The sequence below is a fragment of the Oryctolagus cuniculus genome, chromosome 6 (assembly GCF_051225735.1).
Source record: "Oryctolagus cuniculus isolate XC-2025 breed Fujian yellow rabbit chromosome 6, ASM5122573v1, whole genome shotgun sequence".
NCBI lineage: Eukaryota > Metazoa > Chordata > Mammalia > Lagomorpha > Leporidae > Oryctolagus > Oryctolagus cuniculus.
This window is the reverse complement of record NC_142872.1, coordinates 128,175,072-128,190,718: the sequence shown is the minus strand read 5'-3', so window position 1 is coordinate 128,190,718 and position 15,647 is coordinate 128,175,072. Positions and strand designations below refer to the sequence as shown.

The window sequence follows — 15,647 nt, the reverse complement described above, 5'->3', positions numbered from 1 at the left end:
GGAATCATCACTGGGTACTATAACCTTTAACACATTTTTTTTTCCTTTATAGAGTTATTACTAGGTTCTATATTGTATTTTAAATTTTTGTGTATTTTAATTTTATTTGAAAGACAGAAGCAGATAATAAAAGGAGAGGGTTCTTCCATCTGCTGTTTCACTCCATAAGTGCCCAAAACAGGGCTGCCCCAGGCTGAATCAGCTGCCCAAAACTCAATCTTGTCTTCCAGTTGGGTGGCAGGGACGCAAGTTCATTGGCTGTCATCTGCTGTCTCCCAGGGTGTGCATTAGCAGCTGGAATCAGTGCTGGAGCAGGGGGTCAAACCTAGGCACTTAGATGTTGGATGCAGGTATCCCAAGTTGTGTTTTAAACCACTGTGCCAAGCACACAGCCTCAAAATTCTTGATGAAGGGTTTTATAACTGTAGACCTTTTTGGGGGATGGTGCAAATTATGTTTGTCCTCCTGGTATGCAGTGCTGTAAGATACATGTTTGCTATACTCAGGTAACTAATCTATAGAACTCCTTGGTTTTGGGCCGGCGCCACGGCTCACTAGGCTAATCCTCCGCCTCGAGGTGCTGGCACACCGGATTCTAGTCCCGGTCGGGGCGCTGGATTCTGTCCTGGTTGCCCCTTTTCCAGGCCAGCTCTCTGCTGTGGCCCGGGAGTGCAGTGGAGGATGGCCCAAGTTTTTGGGCCCTGCACCCCATGGGAGACCAGAATAAGTACCTGGCTCCTGCCTTCGGATCAGTGCGGTGTGCTGGCCGCAGCGTGCCGGCCGCGGTGGCCATTGGAGGGTGAACCAACGGCAAAAGGAAGGCCTTTCTCTCTGTCTCTCTCTCTCACTGTCCACTCTGCCTGTCAAAAAATTAAAAAAATTAAAAAAAAAAAAAAAGAACTCCTTGGTTTCAAAGGTGCATTCATTTTCTCTGTTATAATTGAATTGTTTTAGAAAATACCAGAAGTAATTATTGTGGTGACACACACAGACTGAAACATACTCTTTTAAAAGTAAACTCTTCCGCTTGTAGGATATTTTTGAGTGTCGAACTTGTGGCTTGCTGGAGTCGCTTTGCTGTTGTACAGAATGTGCAAGGGTTTGTCATAAAGGCCATGACTGCAAGTGAGTACAGTTGTAACTTTTTTGTCTAATACCATTTAAATTTTCCTTGCTGTGTGGAATCTCTGTTTTGTCATATTGTAGTTGTATAATTAAAAAATTGATGTTTTCTCAACTTTGCCTCATTCTGTCAGTTCATGTATAAACCTGTTCTCGATTTAAAGTGTCCTGTGAGTCTTCTGTTGTTTAACAGTGGGGCGATATGCTAAGACGGTGAGCATGCACTGTGGGTCAGTTAGCTGTATGAGAAGCATCTACAGAGTGTCTGTGTTCTGTAGCCAGGGCCTCAGCCCTCTGTGAATAGGGTCTTCTAGAAGACTGGTGTGGACTGTGAGCACGATGCGGGTCATGGTGCACGGGTGTGCGCTCTGCTTGCTGTGCTTCTTACAGGAAATGCAGTCATAGCTCATCTGGCAGTAGTCACCATAGCTAATTATGCGAGTTTCCACAGTCTGAGAGTCATAAAATGCACAAGCACTAAGATCAGCAGTGTCCCACATCAATGATAGAGATCTCAGCTGTAAGTGGCCACAGATCTGTACATATTATAGGCAGTAAATTTAGATTATAAAAGTGTTCTGAATTTCACCTTACTTGAAGTAATTAAGTAGAAAAGTTTTATGAATTTGCATTATTGCAGATTCATAATTTTTTTAAAAAAATTTTGCTAATATTTTTGTCTTCCTTATTTTAAGCATCTAAAAATGATTAATCTGTTTGTTTTTTATTGATTGTTTAAGCACATTCATTAGGCTAGATGCTAGGCTCGGGTAGTTAATTATGGACAAGATAATCCTGTCTTAGCAGTGTTCATAGTCCTACCCAAGGCCACAAGCAAGAACCATCTGCCTGTGAGAGAACCTGCACTTGAGATGTGTGAATTAGGGAAGATAATTTTAGGTTGTTTTGCTGACTTTATGTCTCTAAATACTGGTTTTTGTTGTGTATGCCTTAACAATTACACTTATCGTGTAAAACTCAACCAGAATTTTATCTAAATTTAAAGAGTTATACTTTAATATCAGTGTAGATCTGTTATGTTTCATCAGTTTGTTTTTTTGTACTGATGTATAAATTCTTTCTAGACTCAAACGGACATCACCAACAGCTTACTGTGACTGTTGGGAGAAATGTAAATGTAAAACTCTAATTGCTGGACAGAAATCTGCGCGTCTTGATCTGCTTTATCGCCTGCTCACTGCTACTAACCTGGTCACTCTGCCCAACAGCAGGCAAGTGGGGTCTTTCTTTTTTTCTTCAATGTTTGAAAGTATTTTCTTTAGAAAAATTACTATTTGCTTATAATTTATATGAAAATGTCAATTTGAATTGAGCATTTACTTTTTAAAAAACCTTTTATTTAGTAAATATACATTTCCAAAGTACAGCTTATGGATTACAATGGCTTTTCCCCCCTATAACTTCCCTCCCATCCATAACCCTCCGATCTCCCACTCCCTCTCCCATTCCATTCATAGCAAGATTCATTTTCAATTCTCTTTATATAGAGAAGATCAGTTTAATATACATTAAGTAAAGATTTCAGCAGTTTACACCCACACAGAAACACAAAGTATAAAGTATTGTTTGAGTACTAGTTATAGCCTTAGTTCACATTGTACAACTCATTAAGGACAGAGATCCTATATGAGGAGTAAGTTCACAGTGACTCATGTTGTTGACTTAACAAATTGACACTCTTGTTTATGGTGTCAGTAATCACCCTAGGCTCTTGTCATGAGTTGCCAAGGCTATGGAATCTTTTTGAGTTCGCCGACTCTGATCTTATTTAGACAAGCTCCTTCTTTGATGACATGTTCTTTTTTTCATTAGGTCTTCTGCCCACCGTCCCCGTCATGCCCCCCCCCCCCCCCCCCAATACTCTCATGGGCTCTTCAGCCAGATCTGAATGCCTTAAGGGGCTAATTCTGAGGCCAGAGTGCTGTTTAGGACATCTGCCATTCTATGAGTCTGCTGTGTATCCCGCTTCTCATGTTGGATTGTTCTCTCCTTTTTAATTCTATTAGTTAGTATTAGCAGACACTAGTCTTGTTTATGGGATCCCCTTGACTCTTAGTCCTATCATTATAATCAATTGTGAACTGAAATTGATCACTGAGTAGTGAGATGGCATTGGTACATGCCACAAGTGGGGTTTTTAAGATACAAAGTAAGTTACATGCAAAGTGCCATTTTCCCCTGCATCACAGTTGTGTCCTGTTTGCAGGGGCGAGCACCTGTTACTGTTTTTAGTGCAGACGGTTGCCAGGCAGACGGTGGAGCACTGCCAGTACAGGCCCCCTCGAATCCGGGAGGATCGGAACCGGAAGACAGCTAGTCCCGAAGGTGAGTCAGCGTGGCACTTGGGCACTTACAGCAAGGACTGTGTCTTCTTCCTGACTTATCCACCATTTCTTTGCAGATTCAGATATGCCTGATCATGATTTAGAGCCTCCAAGATTTGCCCAGCTTGCATTGGAGCGTGTTCTACAGGATTGGAACGCTTTGAAGTCAATGATTATGTTTGGGTCACAGGAAAATAAAGACCCGTAGGTGTTCATTGAAACATTTTCAGATTTCTTTTTTTTCAATATCAGAAAAGGATTTTACACTGCATTCTGTCTTTCCTCCCCTTTCCAGTCTTAGTGCCAGCAGTAGGATAGGCCATCTTTTGCCAGAAGAACAAGTATACCTCAATCAGCAAAGTGGCACGATTCGGTTGGACTGTTTCACTCACTGCCTTATAGTCAAGTGTACAGCAGATATTTTGGTAAGTTCTTTGAGTTGTATAATAAATATATGAAAAGGTGGTTTTTCTTCCTTAGTGTCATTTTTTTTTTCAATCCAAACCCCTAAGGACTGATTAAAAACTCTGAAGAGGGAATGCAATTTTGGGGGTGATGTAAATGTCTCAGTTAGCCAGCAGGAGCTTCTTGCATTCTAAATACAAATCCTAAACCATCTTAATAATACAACAATATATAAACTTGGAGTACTGTTCAAAATTTATAGTGACTTATCGCATATCTTAAGAAAATTCATTTTTCAGGTATTCTTTTCCCTGAAATTAGAAAAGGTGTTTATTTATACCGTAAAACTGAATACTCAGAGGTTGTGGTAAAAGAATGCACTCACCAATGGGGTGTCAGTTGCATTTGGTCTTCTCTTTGGAAAACAACTTGACACTGTAGTTGCCATAAAATATCAGTGTCCTAGAAACCTGTCATAAAGAAGTAATAAAGGGGCCAGCTCTGTGGCATAGTGGGCTAAGTCTCCACGGGTAGCATCAGCATCCTACATGGGCGCCCCTTCACGTCCCAGCTGCTCCTCTTCCAATCCAGCTCTCTGCTTACAGCCTGGGAAAGTAGTGGCAGATGGCCCATGTGCTTGGGCCCCTGCAACTGCGTGGGAGACCAGGATGAAGCTCCTGGCTTTGGATTGGTTCAGGTTTAGCCATTGTGGCCATTTGGGGAATGAACCAGCAGATGGGAGACCTTTCTGTCTCTGTCTCTGACTCTCTCTTTGTAATTCTGCCTCCTAAATCAGTCAGTCAGTCAATCAATCGATCTTTAAGGAAAAAAAGGTGGCTTATAGTTTGAGAAAGATAATCATGTGGAATAATGTAAAATTTATTAATAGAAATACTTTATGGATTTATTAATAGTATGCTATTGACTCAGATTATCACCCTACCAGTTAATAAATGTAATGTAACAATTTAAACCTAAAGGTTATTATAAGCAACATTTTTTAAAAATAAAAAAACAAAACAGGAAATTAGGTGTTCTATGTAATTAATATTTACATGATAAACCGTTTATAGAAAAGAGGGTAGGAAGTAATGATGGTTCAGTTGAGATTGAATTATGAATTTATTCACATAAATATTTGTACTTTGCTGTTTGATAAGTATACCTTATAGTAAAATAAATTCTTGTTTTTCCTCTTTTTTTTAAGTTTATTTTTTTTAACGGTAGAGTTAGAGGGAAAGAAAACATTCCATCTGCTGTTTTCCTCTGCATATGGCCACAATGGCCGGGGCTGGGCAAGGGAGAAGCCAGGATCCTGAACTCCATCTGGCTCTCCCACATGGGTGCCAGGGAGCTGGATTGGAAGTGGAGCGGCCAGGACTTGAACTGTGTCTCACATGGGATGTAAGCCGTGGCTTAACCCACTGTAGCGCAACGCCAGCCCTTAGCTACTTCTGATGTGATGTGGTTTATATTTCACTTAGAAATATCGATTGTGGTGCCTAGGACACAGCAGGCGCTACATTGCATGATTTAATGAGATATTCAGTTAAATTTGTTTTGAGGTTTTATTGTGAAATCTTAATATTGAAGAAAAAGTCTTTATACTTTCCACTTTATGAATGTCTGTAAACATCTTGTGACCTATCTGGACATTAATGGAGTTACTACAACTTTCTAAAGCTTTTAGATACACTACTAGGCACGCTAGTGAAAGAGCTCCAAAACAAATACACACCTGGGCGTAGAGAAGAAGCCATTGCTGTGACGATGAGATTTCTGCGTTCAGTGGCAAGAGTTTTTGTCATTCTTAGTGTGGAAATGGCTTCATCCAAAAAGAAAAAGTAAGGCGTGCTTTTTGATTTTGGTTTTTATATCATTTGCACATAGGTTTTGTGTTCGTAATAATGTATGTAGAAGTATTCATGAATGATTCCTCTGTTTCCCTTTGTGCTCTAGCAACTTTATTCCACAGCCAATTGGAAAGTGCAAACGCGTATTCCAAGCACTGCTGCCGTACGCCGTGGAGGAGCTGTGCAACGTCGCCGAGTCCCTCATCGTCCCCGTCAGGATGGGGATCGCTCGCCCGACCGCGCCCTTCACTCTGGCCAGCACCAGCATCGATGCCATGCAAGGCAGCGAGGAGCTCTTCTCAGTAGAGCCACTGCCGCCTCGGCCCTCGTCTGATCAGTCAAGCAGGTACTTGCTGTAGCCACCGAGTTCGATTCCCTCGTTCCCTGGAAATGCTGCATTTGGCTGATGGAAACCTTTGCATAAGCATCTGCCTAGTGTACATGATCCTTTGTGCAGCATACGGTAGAGACCTTCCTTGGGAATATGTGAAAGCACTTTAAGGGGTACCGGGGTGGGGGAGCATGGGAAATTGGGGGAAGATGCATTTGGCATAGTGTTCAAGCCCATGTCCCACGTCATAGTACTTGTGCTTGATTCCTGACTCTGCAGCCTGATTCCAGCTGCTTGCTAATGTGAACCCTGGGCACCAGTGACTGCCCAAGTAGCTGGATTCCTGCCAGGCTTGTGGGAGGTTTGCTTTCCAGGTTCCTGCCTCAAGGCCCAGCCCCAGCCATTGTGAGCGTCTTAGGAGTAAATGAGTGGATGGAAGCTGTCTCTGTCTCTCAAATAAGTAATAAAAAAAAAAATTATTATCTAAGGTCACAGATAATAGTAGGAGTTTGCTTTATAATTGAAAGGCACTGTTCTTATTATGGTAATCTAAAAAGAAAGTTTACTTTTAGAATTCTGTAACCTCATTCCTTGCTTGCTTGCTTCTTTTAAATACAGTATGCTGTAAGACCAGATTGACAACACCTGTATCTTTATGGCCAAACGCTTAGGGGGCAGTTTGTTACTGTATGATGTCAATGACAACCATAAGACAGGAAATTACAATGCCACCCCTTTGAATCTTTTGGGTAGTAGTGTTGCTTCTTCTGTTGTTTCCCTCTACTTTTCTAGGACTCTTAACACCCTTGTTAATAAATTTGTTTCTGCTTTACCTACATGCTTCTCATGTTACTGGGATTTCAGTATGTGCTAAGAATAAGAACTTCCCCAAGCACTATGGATGCATTAGCTCCTCTGATCTTCGTCATAATTCATACACATCCACTGCCATCCCCAAATGCCTCCAATAGCCAGGGCTGGGCTTGGGCTGAAGCCAGGAACCAGGGAGACAACCCAGGTCTTCTGTGTGAGCGGCAGGAAACCAACTACTTGAGCCCAGTGTGACTGCTGTCCAGAGTCTGAGTTAGCAGTAATCTGGAGCCTGCAACCTGAGCCAAGGACTCAAACCTGGATATTTGGATATTAGGTGTAGGCTTAACTGCTAAGCTAAATGCCTGCTCCCATCCAATTTTTAACAAGAAAGCGAGGCTCGGGTTAGATAACTTGGCCAGCATTATGTAGCTATAAAAATATAGAGGCTGGACTCTAATCTAGAGAAAGATTTTCTTTTATTCTTTCTTTTTTATTTGAAATGCATAGTTACAGGGGGAGAGAGATTGATCTTCCATCCGCTGGTTCACTCCCCAGATGGCTGCAACAGCCAGAGCTGAGTTGATCCGAAAGCCAGGAGCTTCTTCCAGGTCTCCCGCTCAGGTGCAGGGGCATGAGCACTTAGGTATCTTCTGCTGCTTTCCCAGGCACATTAGCAGGGAACTGCATCAAAAGTGGAACAGCTGGAACTCAAACTGGTACCCATATAGGATGCCAGCACTGCAGGTGGAGGCTTAGCCTTGTACACCACAGCACCAGCCCCATGCTCATCATACTATATAACACAGCTACAGTCCTAGACTCTTAGCGTACAGGCTACTTGTTTGAAATTCTCTGCAGAGAAGTGTTCCCATCTAGCTGTGCCTGACATGGGCAAGTCTTTTGAGATGTATGATTTTTCTTTTATTTTGCCTCTTAATCATGTTGCCCTTTCAGTTATGTTTTGATTGATGTACATATGTATGTGATGGTGATAGAAGAGGAGAGACTTAGTTCCTACCCTGCTTAGGTTAGGCCCAAACTGTGTTCTGTGAAGCCTACAGCTGCCCGAAACCCCTTAGCCTAGGAGACATCAGAAGATGCCTTTGGCACCATTCATTGCTCCCCAAGCTTGTACAGACCGTTGTTTCTTTTATCACCAGCATAGCTGTTTCTTTAAAAAATATTTTGGGGGCGGTTTCTTGGTGAAGCAGCTTAATCAGGTCGCTCCTTGAGATGCCCACGTACCATATCCTAATGCCTGGTTTGAGTCCCAGCCACTCTGCTTCCCATCTCACTTCCTGCTCGTGCATACCGTGGGTGTCAGCCAATGACAGCTCAAGTACTTGGGTTCCTATCACCCATGTGGGAGAACTGGATGGAGTTCCAGGATCCTGATTTTGCTTGGCCCAGCTTTGGCTGCTCAGAATACTTGGTGAGTGAACCAGCAGGTGGAAGACCTCTGTCCCACTCTCTGCAACCTTGCATTTCAAATAAATAAATAAATAAATTCTGAGATTCCTAAGTGTGTATGGTAAAATAGCTGCTTTTGGGATTCATGGTTTTCTGACATTATGTATTGGAGTTGGGTTCCAAGAATTCTTAGGCCAGATTTGAAGTAGTGGCCTCCCAAATGTGTCCCAGGTAAGAAGTGAGCTAAATTCTTAGACTGAGCGGCACGAGAGGATGTGCTGTGCCTGGGATGCGGCGGCGGCGCGCTCACTACCTTCTGCTTCTTGCAGCTCCAGCCAGTCTCAGTCGTCCTACATCATCCGGAACCCGCAGCAGAGGCGCATCAGCCAGTCGCAGCCTGTTCGGGGCAGGGATGAAGAGCAGGACGATATTGTGTCAGCAGATGTGGAAGAGGTGGTTTGTTTCAACTGGGATAGATGGAAAAAATTTTCTTTGGTGGGAAAGAGTTAATCACTAGAATTTTATTAACAGTTGCTTATGACTACTGTTTACATTTGCATCCAGCTTTTACAGTCTTGTCACATATTTTTTGTGGTTATACATATTAGAATGATTTTAGTAGTTATTGATTAATGAGTATTAGGAAACAGAGCACAAACTTCTTTTTATGTAAGAGTTGAGTGAAGAGGTGGTTCATGAGAAAAAAATTGTTTTGTGCAACATATTTGAAAGAGAGGCTACTCTAATTTTTTGATGGCTACTGTGTGTGTGTGTGTGTGTGTGTGTGTGTGTGTAAACCTCTCCCCGTCCCAGTATAATTGTTATCCAAATTTTAGGGTTCTGTGTATGGATGTTAATCATAAACTTTGGGATAAATTGATAAAATTTTTGGTGGCAAATTGTCATAGCAAATGAAGACTTCTCAGAAGTGCTTTAGTATGTCTGATTCATAATTCTCTGTAGTTAGGCACCTTTGTGCTTCGGTTTATTAGTTGCTGTGCGAAACACTGGTAGAGATACGGGTTTCTTACATGCTTTGACCTTCTACAAATAAGCCTCTGGATTTAGGTTGAGGTGGTGGAAGGTGTGGCTGGAGAGGAAGACCACCATGATGAACAGGAGGAACACGGGGAAGAGAACGCTGAGGCAGAGGGGCAGCATGATGAGCATGATGAGGACGGTATGTAGGGTCTCTGGGAAGCCACATCTGTGTTCTCTCCAGAGATTCTGTAAGATCTGGTCGAGAACTGGAGGAAGAAGATACATACGTACATAAAATAATAATCTCCCTTGCCTCTCTCTTTCCTTGAAAGATGTTTACAAACTAAAATAATCATTGCCATGGCTGGTGTTGTGGCCCAGCAGGTTTAACTGGCACCTGCCACACCTGCATCCTATATAGGTGCCAGTTTGAGCCTTGGCCGCTCCATTTCTGATCCAGCTCCCTGCTATTGCGCCTGCAGAAGCAGCAGAAGACAGCCCCAGATGGCTTGGGCCCTGACAGCCACGTTGGAGCCTTGTTGGAATTCTGGGCTCCTGGCTTCAGTCTGGCCCAGCCCTGGCCATTGCAGCCATTTGGGAAGCGAATCAGCAGATGGAAGATATCACTCTCCTCTCTCTCTAATCTGCCTTTCAAATAAATCTTTAAAAAGGAATAATCATTGCCTTATTAAGAAGCATTTGGAAGTTAGGGAAAGAAATCACCCATAACCTCACCCAGATGATAACTACTTCAATTTTTACTTTTAATCCTTTCTTGCACTGCCCTTGTCCCATACATGTGTCAGGTGTTGTATATACTTAAAAATTTTGTGAATTTTCCATTTTACTTACGATAGTCACACTGCACATATTTAAAATTTATAATTTTGTCTGTTTTGACATAAGTTCCTGTGAAATACTCAGAACAGATGTTTTTAACATCCCCATTGGAAGCCCAGGGTGTAAACAGATGAACATGGAGCAAGCAGACTTTGTCCAGAGCTCTGCCCACTGGCTGAAGTCTCCTGGCCGCTTATTTGCAGATAAGAGAGGCTCTGCAGGAGAGAACAGTCCAGGAACTCTCAGAATTTACTTAGTGGTTCTGCTCAGGCTGAGCCCTCACTTACTCTTAGTGTATTGTTGATTGCGCGCTCTGCCTTTCTTTTGACCAGCATGCCTTCAGGGTTCCCACCTGTGTAGTACATACTCAGCCAGCAGACTGTCTTGATCCACAGCTTCTTCATGCGTTTACTCTCTTCTTATTATTAAAATGTATTTTTCTAGGGAGTGACATGGAGCTGGACTTGTTAGCAGCAGCTGAAACGGAAAGTGACAGTGAAAGTAACCATAGCAACCAAGACAATGCCAGTGGTCGCAGAAGTGTTGTCACTGCAGCAACTGCCGGCTCAGAAGCAGGTTTGTTGCCTTTCGCTAGCAACTTTCCTGCTCATGCTGCGGCTGGCAGTGTGTCAGCATGAATTTTTTTGACTATTAAAAACAAAATGGCATTCTAGTTAACATACATGTTTTCCTGAATTACATGGTCATTTTTATTTCTAACAAGCTTACCATGATTTTTGTTTTCAAAAGGAGCAAGCAGTGTTCCTGCCTTTTTTTCTGAAGATGATTCTCAGTCAAATGACTCGAGTGATTCCGATAGCAGCAGTAGTCAGAGTGACGACATAGAGCAGGAGACCTTTATGCTTGACGAACCACTAGAAAGAACCACGAATAGCTCCCATGCCAACGGTGCTGCCCAGGCTCCCCGGTCCATGCAGTGGGCTGTCCGAAACACCCAGCATCAGCGAGCAGCCAGCACAGCCCCTTCTAGTACATCCACACCAGCAGGCAAGTCTGAAAACCTGGTTTTGATAATCACAGTTAAGTCATTTTTAAAATAAGCAAGCCTGTTCACATAGAGGACAAATTAGTAGTGCCTTATGGTTTTGTTTTATTTTCAATATAGAAATGATGTGTGTTTGATTATGGTGGGGTTTCTCAATGTTTCCAGTACCGGTGCTCTGGGCTGGGTAGCTTTTATTTGGTGGGGACTGTCTTGTGCACTGTAGGATGTTAAGCAGCATCCTTAGCTTCTCCCCGCCAGCTGTCAGTAGCACCTCCCTTCCCTTCCCCTGTGCGACCCCGCCAGTGTGAGGTCCAGAGTCATCTGTAGACATGCCACATGTCCTCTTTGGCAGAGGGGCAGGATACAGAGTCATCCCTGGTGGAGAACATTGTGTTAAATTCTTGCTTCCCTCAACACAAGCCTACCTAAATTAGTAGGGTTTAGGAAAACTTCTTTGCTCACTGATGACATGTTAGCAATTGATCAGACTGTTTAATAAAATTTGACAGAAAAATTGTATATATTTATGGGGTACTGTGTGATTGTGTTGTACATGTATACATTTTTGTCATGTCCAATTTGGGTAAATATACTTGTCCTTTCAAGCATTTAACATTTCTTTATAGTGAAAACATTGCAAAATTCTACCTTCTAGTATTGTTTTAGATGGTGACATGTACAGTACAGTCAGTGTCTGTGTTCATTCTGCTGTGCAGTAGAACCCCAGAACTTCTCATTCCTGTCTTGTAACCTGGTACCTGTCAGTCAGCCTTTGCTTACCGCTTCTTCCTTCCTTCTCTTCCCAACCTCTGGAAATCACCATTATGTTTTTAACTTCTCTGAGATCACCTGTGTTTTTACATTCCACATATGAGTGAGATCATGTAATATTTGTCTGTCTTTGTATGCTTGTCTTATTACACTGACATAATGCTCTCTGTTCTATCCATGTTGTGCAAATGCTAGTTTTTTTTTTTTTTTGCCTTAGTAATATTGCATTGTGTATATGTGACCATTTAGATTTACCTAAGTATATGCAGTGCCGGAGAAACACAATTAGCAACTGACTCATTGTGGTTGTCCTTTTTCCTTATAGCAAGTTCGGCGGGTTTGATTTATATTGATCCTTCAAACTTACGCCGGAGTGGTACCATCAGTACGAGTGCTGCAGCTGCAGCAGCTGCCTTGGAAGCTAGTAATGCCAGCAGCTACTTAACATCTGCAAGCAGTTTAGCCAGGGCTTACAGCATTGTCATCAGACAAATCTCGGACTTGATGGGCCTTATTCCTAAGTATAACCACCTAGTGTACTCTCAGATTCCGGCAGCTGTGAAATTGACTTACCAAGATGCAGTAAACTTGCAGGTATGAAACTGATGAAAAATTACTCATTTGAATACTTTTTTGCCTATAATTTTGAAAATTCTAGTATAATGGGAATAAATATGACAAACGTTGACATACTACTGCTGTATCGAATTTAGCTCTATTTGGATAGTTTTAACTATTTTAGTTTGGTCTTCATAGAACTATGTAGAAGAAAAGCTTATTCCCACTTGGAACTGGATGGTCAGTATTATGGATTCTACTGAAGCTCAATTACGTTATGGTTCTGCATTAGCATCTGCTGGTGATCCGGGACACCCAAATCATCCTCTTCACGCTTCTCAGAATTCAGCGCGAAGAGAGAGGATGACTGCACGAGAGGAGGCTAGTTTACGAACCCTTGAAGGCAGACGGTATGAAATTCTTCATGAATATGCGTATGCTTAGACCATGGCCCTTGTACTCTAGAGTTAGACCTTGTTGAGTGCTGTTACAGATGCATTCTATTATGAAAGAGGAAGTAAGCACCTCCCATTCCATTAAGTATTTTACATTGTTCTATAGTTGAAGCCAAATAAATTCTAACCCAAACTGTGCTTTTACAATCCATTCATATCATCAGATTCTGACAGTGGAGACTTTTCAGTTTTGAAATTGTTGGTCCATATCCTTGTCTCATTTATCTCCCAGGCCTCTCCTGCCTTCCTTTTGAAACGGTCCTATTCACAGAAAAACTTTGACCATGACTGAGCATAAATGTCCTTGGTGCTCAAGAAGAAGAAGTATACGTGATTACCAAAGTCCCTCGTGGCTTGTGCAGTCACGTTTTCTCCTCTGTCTCCACCAAGCTGTTGAATCATAGTTAAAAATATATACCTTTAGGTACTTAGGTTCTTTCTCTTCGTCCATAAAGTGAACTAGCACTTAACCTAGACATTGACCTCTTGAGTGACAGCTGTATCACAAAAGTAGAAAGGCCCTGTGCCTAAAGCCCAAGTTTAAGGATTTACCTCGCCCTCCCCTCTGGCTCAGGCTAAGCAACCTTGTCGTTTTGGTTAGATCATGAAGGAGGAAGGATGAGGCTCTAGAAAGTGCTTAGAAAAATTAAGGCTGTTTTAGAGCTCACGAGAGGTATTAGTTACTGAAGTAGGGCAGTGAAATCCTGGAAGGAGGGGAGAGAAACCTTAATCCCTCTCTAGAATTTAGGGCCTTTCATGAGACATGGAGCAGGAGTTGGCAGAATTTATATTTGTATTTAGACCTGGACTCTGAATAGCGGGTGGGAAAGTTAAGAGAAAACTCCAGAAGGGTGGAATGGACACACTTTTAATTTGGTCGAACTGTCCAGGATGCAAAATTGGATACTTGGCAGAGATAGCTAACTAGAGACAGGTTTGGGAGGCAGCCGCTGTCCCAAGAAGCCTGTTCCACACAGAGGTGAAAGCCTTGTTTCTTTCAGGATATCCCTCCCCCAGAGAACAGGGAATTCTCTTATTGAATCCTTATTGGTAGGTGTATGTGTGTGTGTGCATGTGCACGTGTGTGCATGCATGTGCGTGCCTGCCTTTTCTCTCCCTCTCTCTCAGGATAGCTATATTGATATATAATTCATATACCATGTGTACAATTCTGTACTTTTTTAACTGTAATTATCATCCTAATCAATTTGGAATATTTTCTTCATCTCTGCAAGAAATGGTAGCAGTCATTCTCCATTTTCCACCGGTCTCTGCCCTTTGGCACAATTAGTCTGCTTTGTGTCTATGGATTCTGGATATTTGTGTAAATGGAATCATACATTATGTGGTATTTTGTGACAGGCTCCTTGCACATAGCTATCTAATGGTTTTAAGTTCACCATGTTTATCATGCATCAGTATCTCATTCCTTTCCTAATATTTCATTGTACAGATATATCATATTTTGTTTATCCATTTGTCAGTTGCTGGGCTTTTGACTTACTTCAGCCTGTTCAGTATTTTGCATAGTGCTGCCATGAGCTTGAATAAGTATTTTCACTTCTCAAGGCAGGTGTTAACTCTATTTAACCTTCTAAGACACTGTCACATTATTTTTCAAAGAAGAGGACACTCCGTAATAACATTTAAGAGTTTAATTTCTCTCTATCTTCAGCAGCGGTCCATTTTTTATTATGCCCAACCTGCAGAGGTGTGACACTGGGTCTCTGTGGTTTTGGTTTGCATTTCCCTAATGGGCTATGAATGATAGGGATCATCTTTTCATGTATTAACTGGCAAGCTTGCATATCTTTGGAGAAATGTTTATTTACAGTCTTCTCTAGTTTTTAATTGGCTTGTTTCTGTTGGCTCATGAGTTCCTTTTTCTGGATATAAACTTCTTATCAAATACATAACTTGCAAAAATTCTGCCTTTCTCTTTTCTTTGTTCTGTAGACGTGCCACATTGCTTAGCGCCCGTCAGGGAATGATGTCTGCTCGAGGAGACTTTCTGAATTATGCGCTCTCTCTCATGCGGTCACATAACGACGAGCACTCAGATGTTCTTCCAGTTCTGGATGTTTGCTCATTAAAGCATGTGGCCTATGTCTTCCAAGCCCTTATCTATTGGATTAAAGCAATGAACCAGCAGACAACATTGGATACACCTCAGCTGGAACGCAAAAGGTGGCTATACTTGTGATTTCTTTTTTTTTTAGATCAAGATCAGGATCAAGCCAGGAGCTCCTCTGGGTCTCCCACGTGGGTGCAGGGGCTGAAGCACTTGGTCCAACCTTTGCTACTTTCCCAGGCGCGTTAGCAGGGAGCTGGATCGGAAGTGAAGCAGCCAGGATATTTTTTTGGTGCCCATATGGGATGTTGTTGTCACGTGCAGTAACCTTGCCTGCTACACCACAATGCCAGCCCCTACCGTGTTGATTTAAGACATCCTTGATGGGTGTGTCTCCATTATTATATTGTCAGCTTTTGGAATAAGGAGAACAGCATTGCAAAAAAAGTAGTGCAGGAACATTTTCATGTGGGAAAGTTAGTCTGAGTATATTCTGCCTTTTTCTGTCAGTTATAGTAGTCCATGTAGAACGGAAAGCCTAAGAGTTGGTTAAACTTCATGTTCGAGGTAGTTTGGCCTGATTATCATGTTTCTATTATAGTGAATGTAGGCACTCACTATTTCTTGGATGATTTTTGGTTTTTGCTTCTGTTGACTCCATTTTGTATTGTACCACATGAGTACCA

General features: G+C 42.1%; 1 protein-coding gene across 14 annotated transcripts in view; it reads left to right on the top strand.

Moving 5' to 3' along the window:
• Positions 1 to 15,647, top strand: part of UBR5 (ubiquitin protein ligase E3 component n-recognin 5) — a 158,638-nt gene that overhangs the window by 111,934 nt on the left and 31,057 nt on the right. For 13 of the 14 annotated variants that reach the window (XM_070075377.2, XM_070075376.2, XM_089336424.1 and 10 more), the window contains 14 exons: positions 1,034 to 1,125; positions 2,208 to 2,354; positions 3,350 to 3,468; positions 3,545 to 3,671; positions 3,763 to 3,892; positions 5,556 to 5,716; positions 5,832 to 6,071; positions 8,609 to 8,732; positions 9,348 to 9,459; positions 10,545 to 10,676; positions 10,851 to 11,108; positions 12,203 to 12,471; positions 12,634 to 12,845; positions 14,847 to 15,077. In XM_070075377.2, coding sequence (XP_069931478.1) covers positions 1,034 to 1,125; positions 2,208 to 2,354; positions 3,350 to 3,468; positions 3,545 to 3,671; positions 3,763 to 3,892; positions 5,556 to 5,716; positions 5,832 to 6,071; positions 8,609 to 8,732; positions 9,348 to 9,459; positions 10,545 to 10,676; positions 10,851 to 11,108; positions 12,203 to 12,471; positions 12,634 to 12,845; positions 14,847 to 15,077 — 2,354 coding nt within the window. The remainder of the gene's footprint in view (positions 1 to 1,033; positions 1,126 to 2,207; positions 2,355 to 3,349; positions 3,469 to 3,544; positions 3,672 to 3,762; positions 3,893 to 5,555; positions 5,717 to 5,831; positions 6,072 to 8,608; positions 8,733 to 9,347; positions 9,460 to 10,544; positions 10,677 to 10,850; positions 11,109 to 12,202; positions 12,472 to 12,633; positions 12,846 to 14,846; positions 15,078 to 15,647) is intronic. The other variant, XR_016236561.1, reaches the window with a different exon arrangement.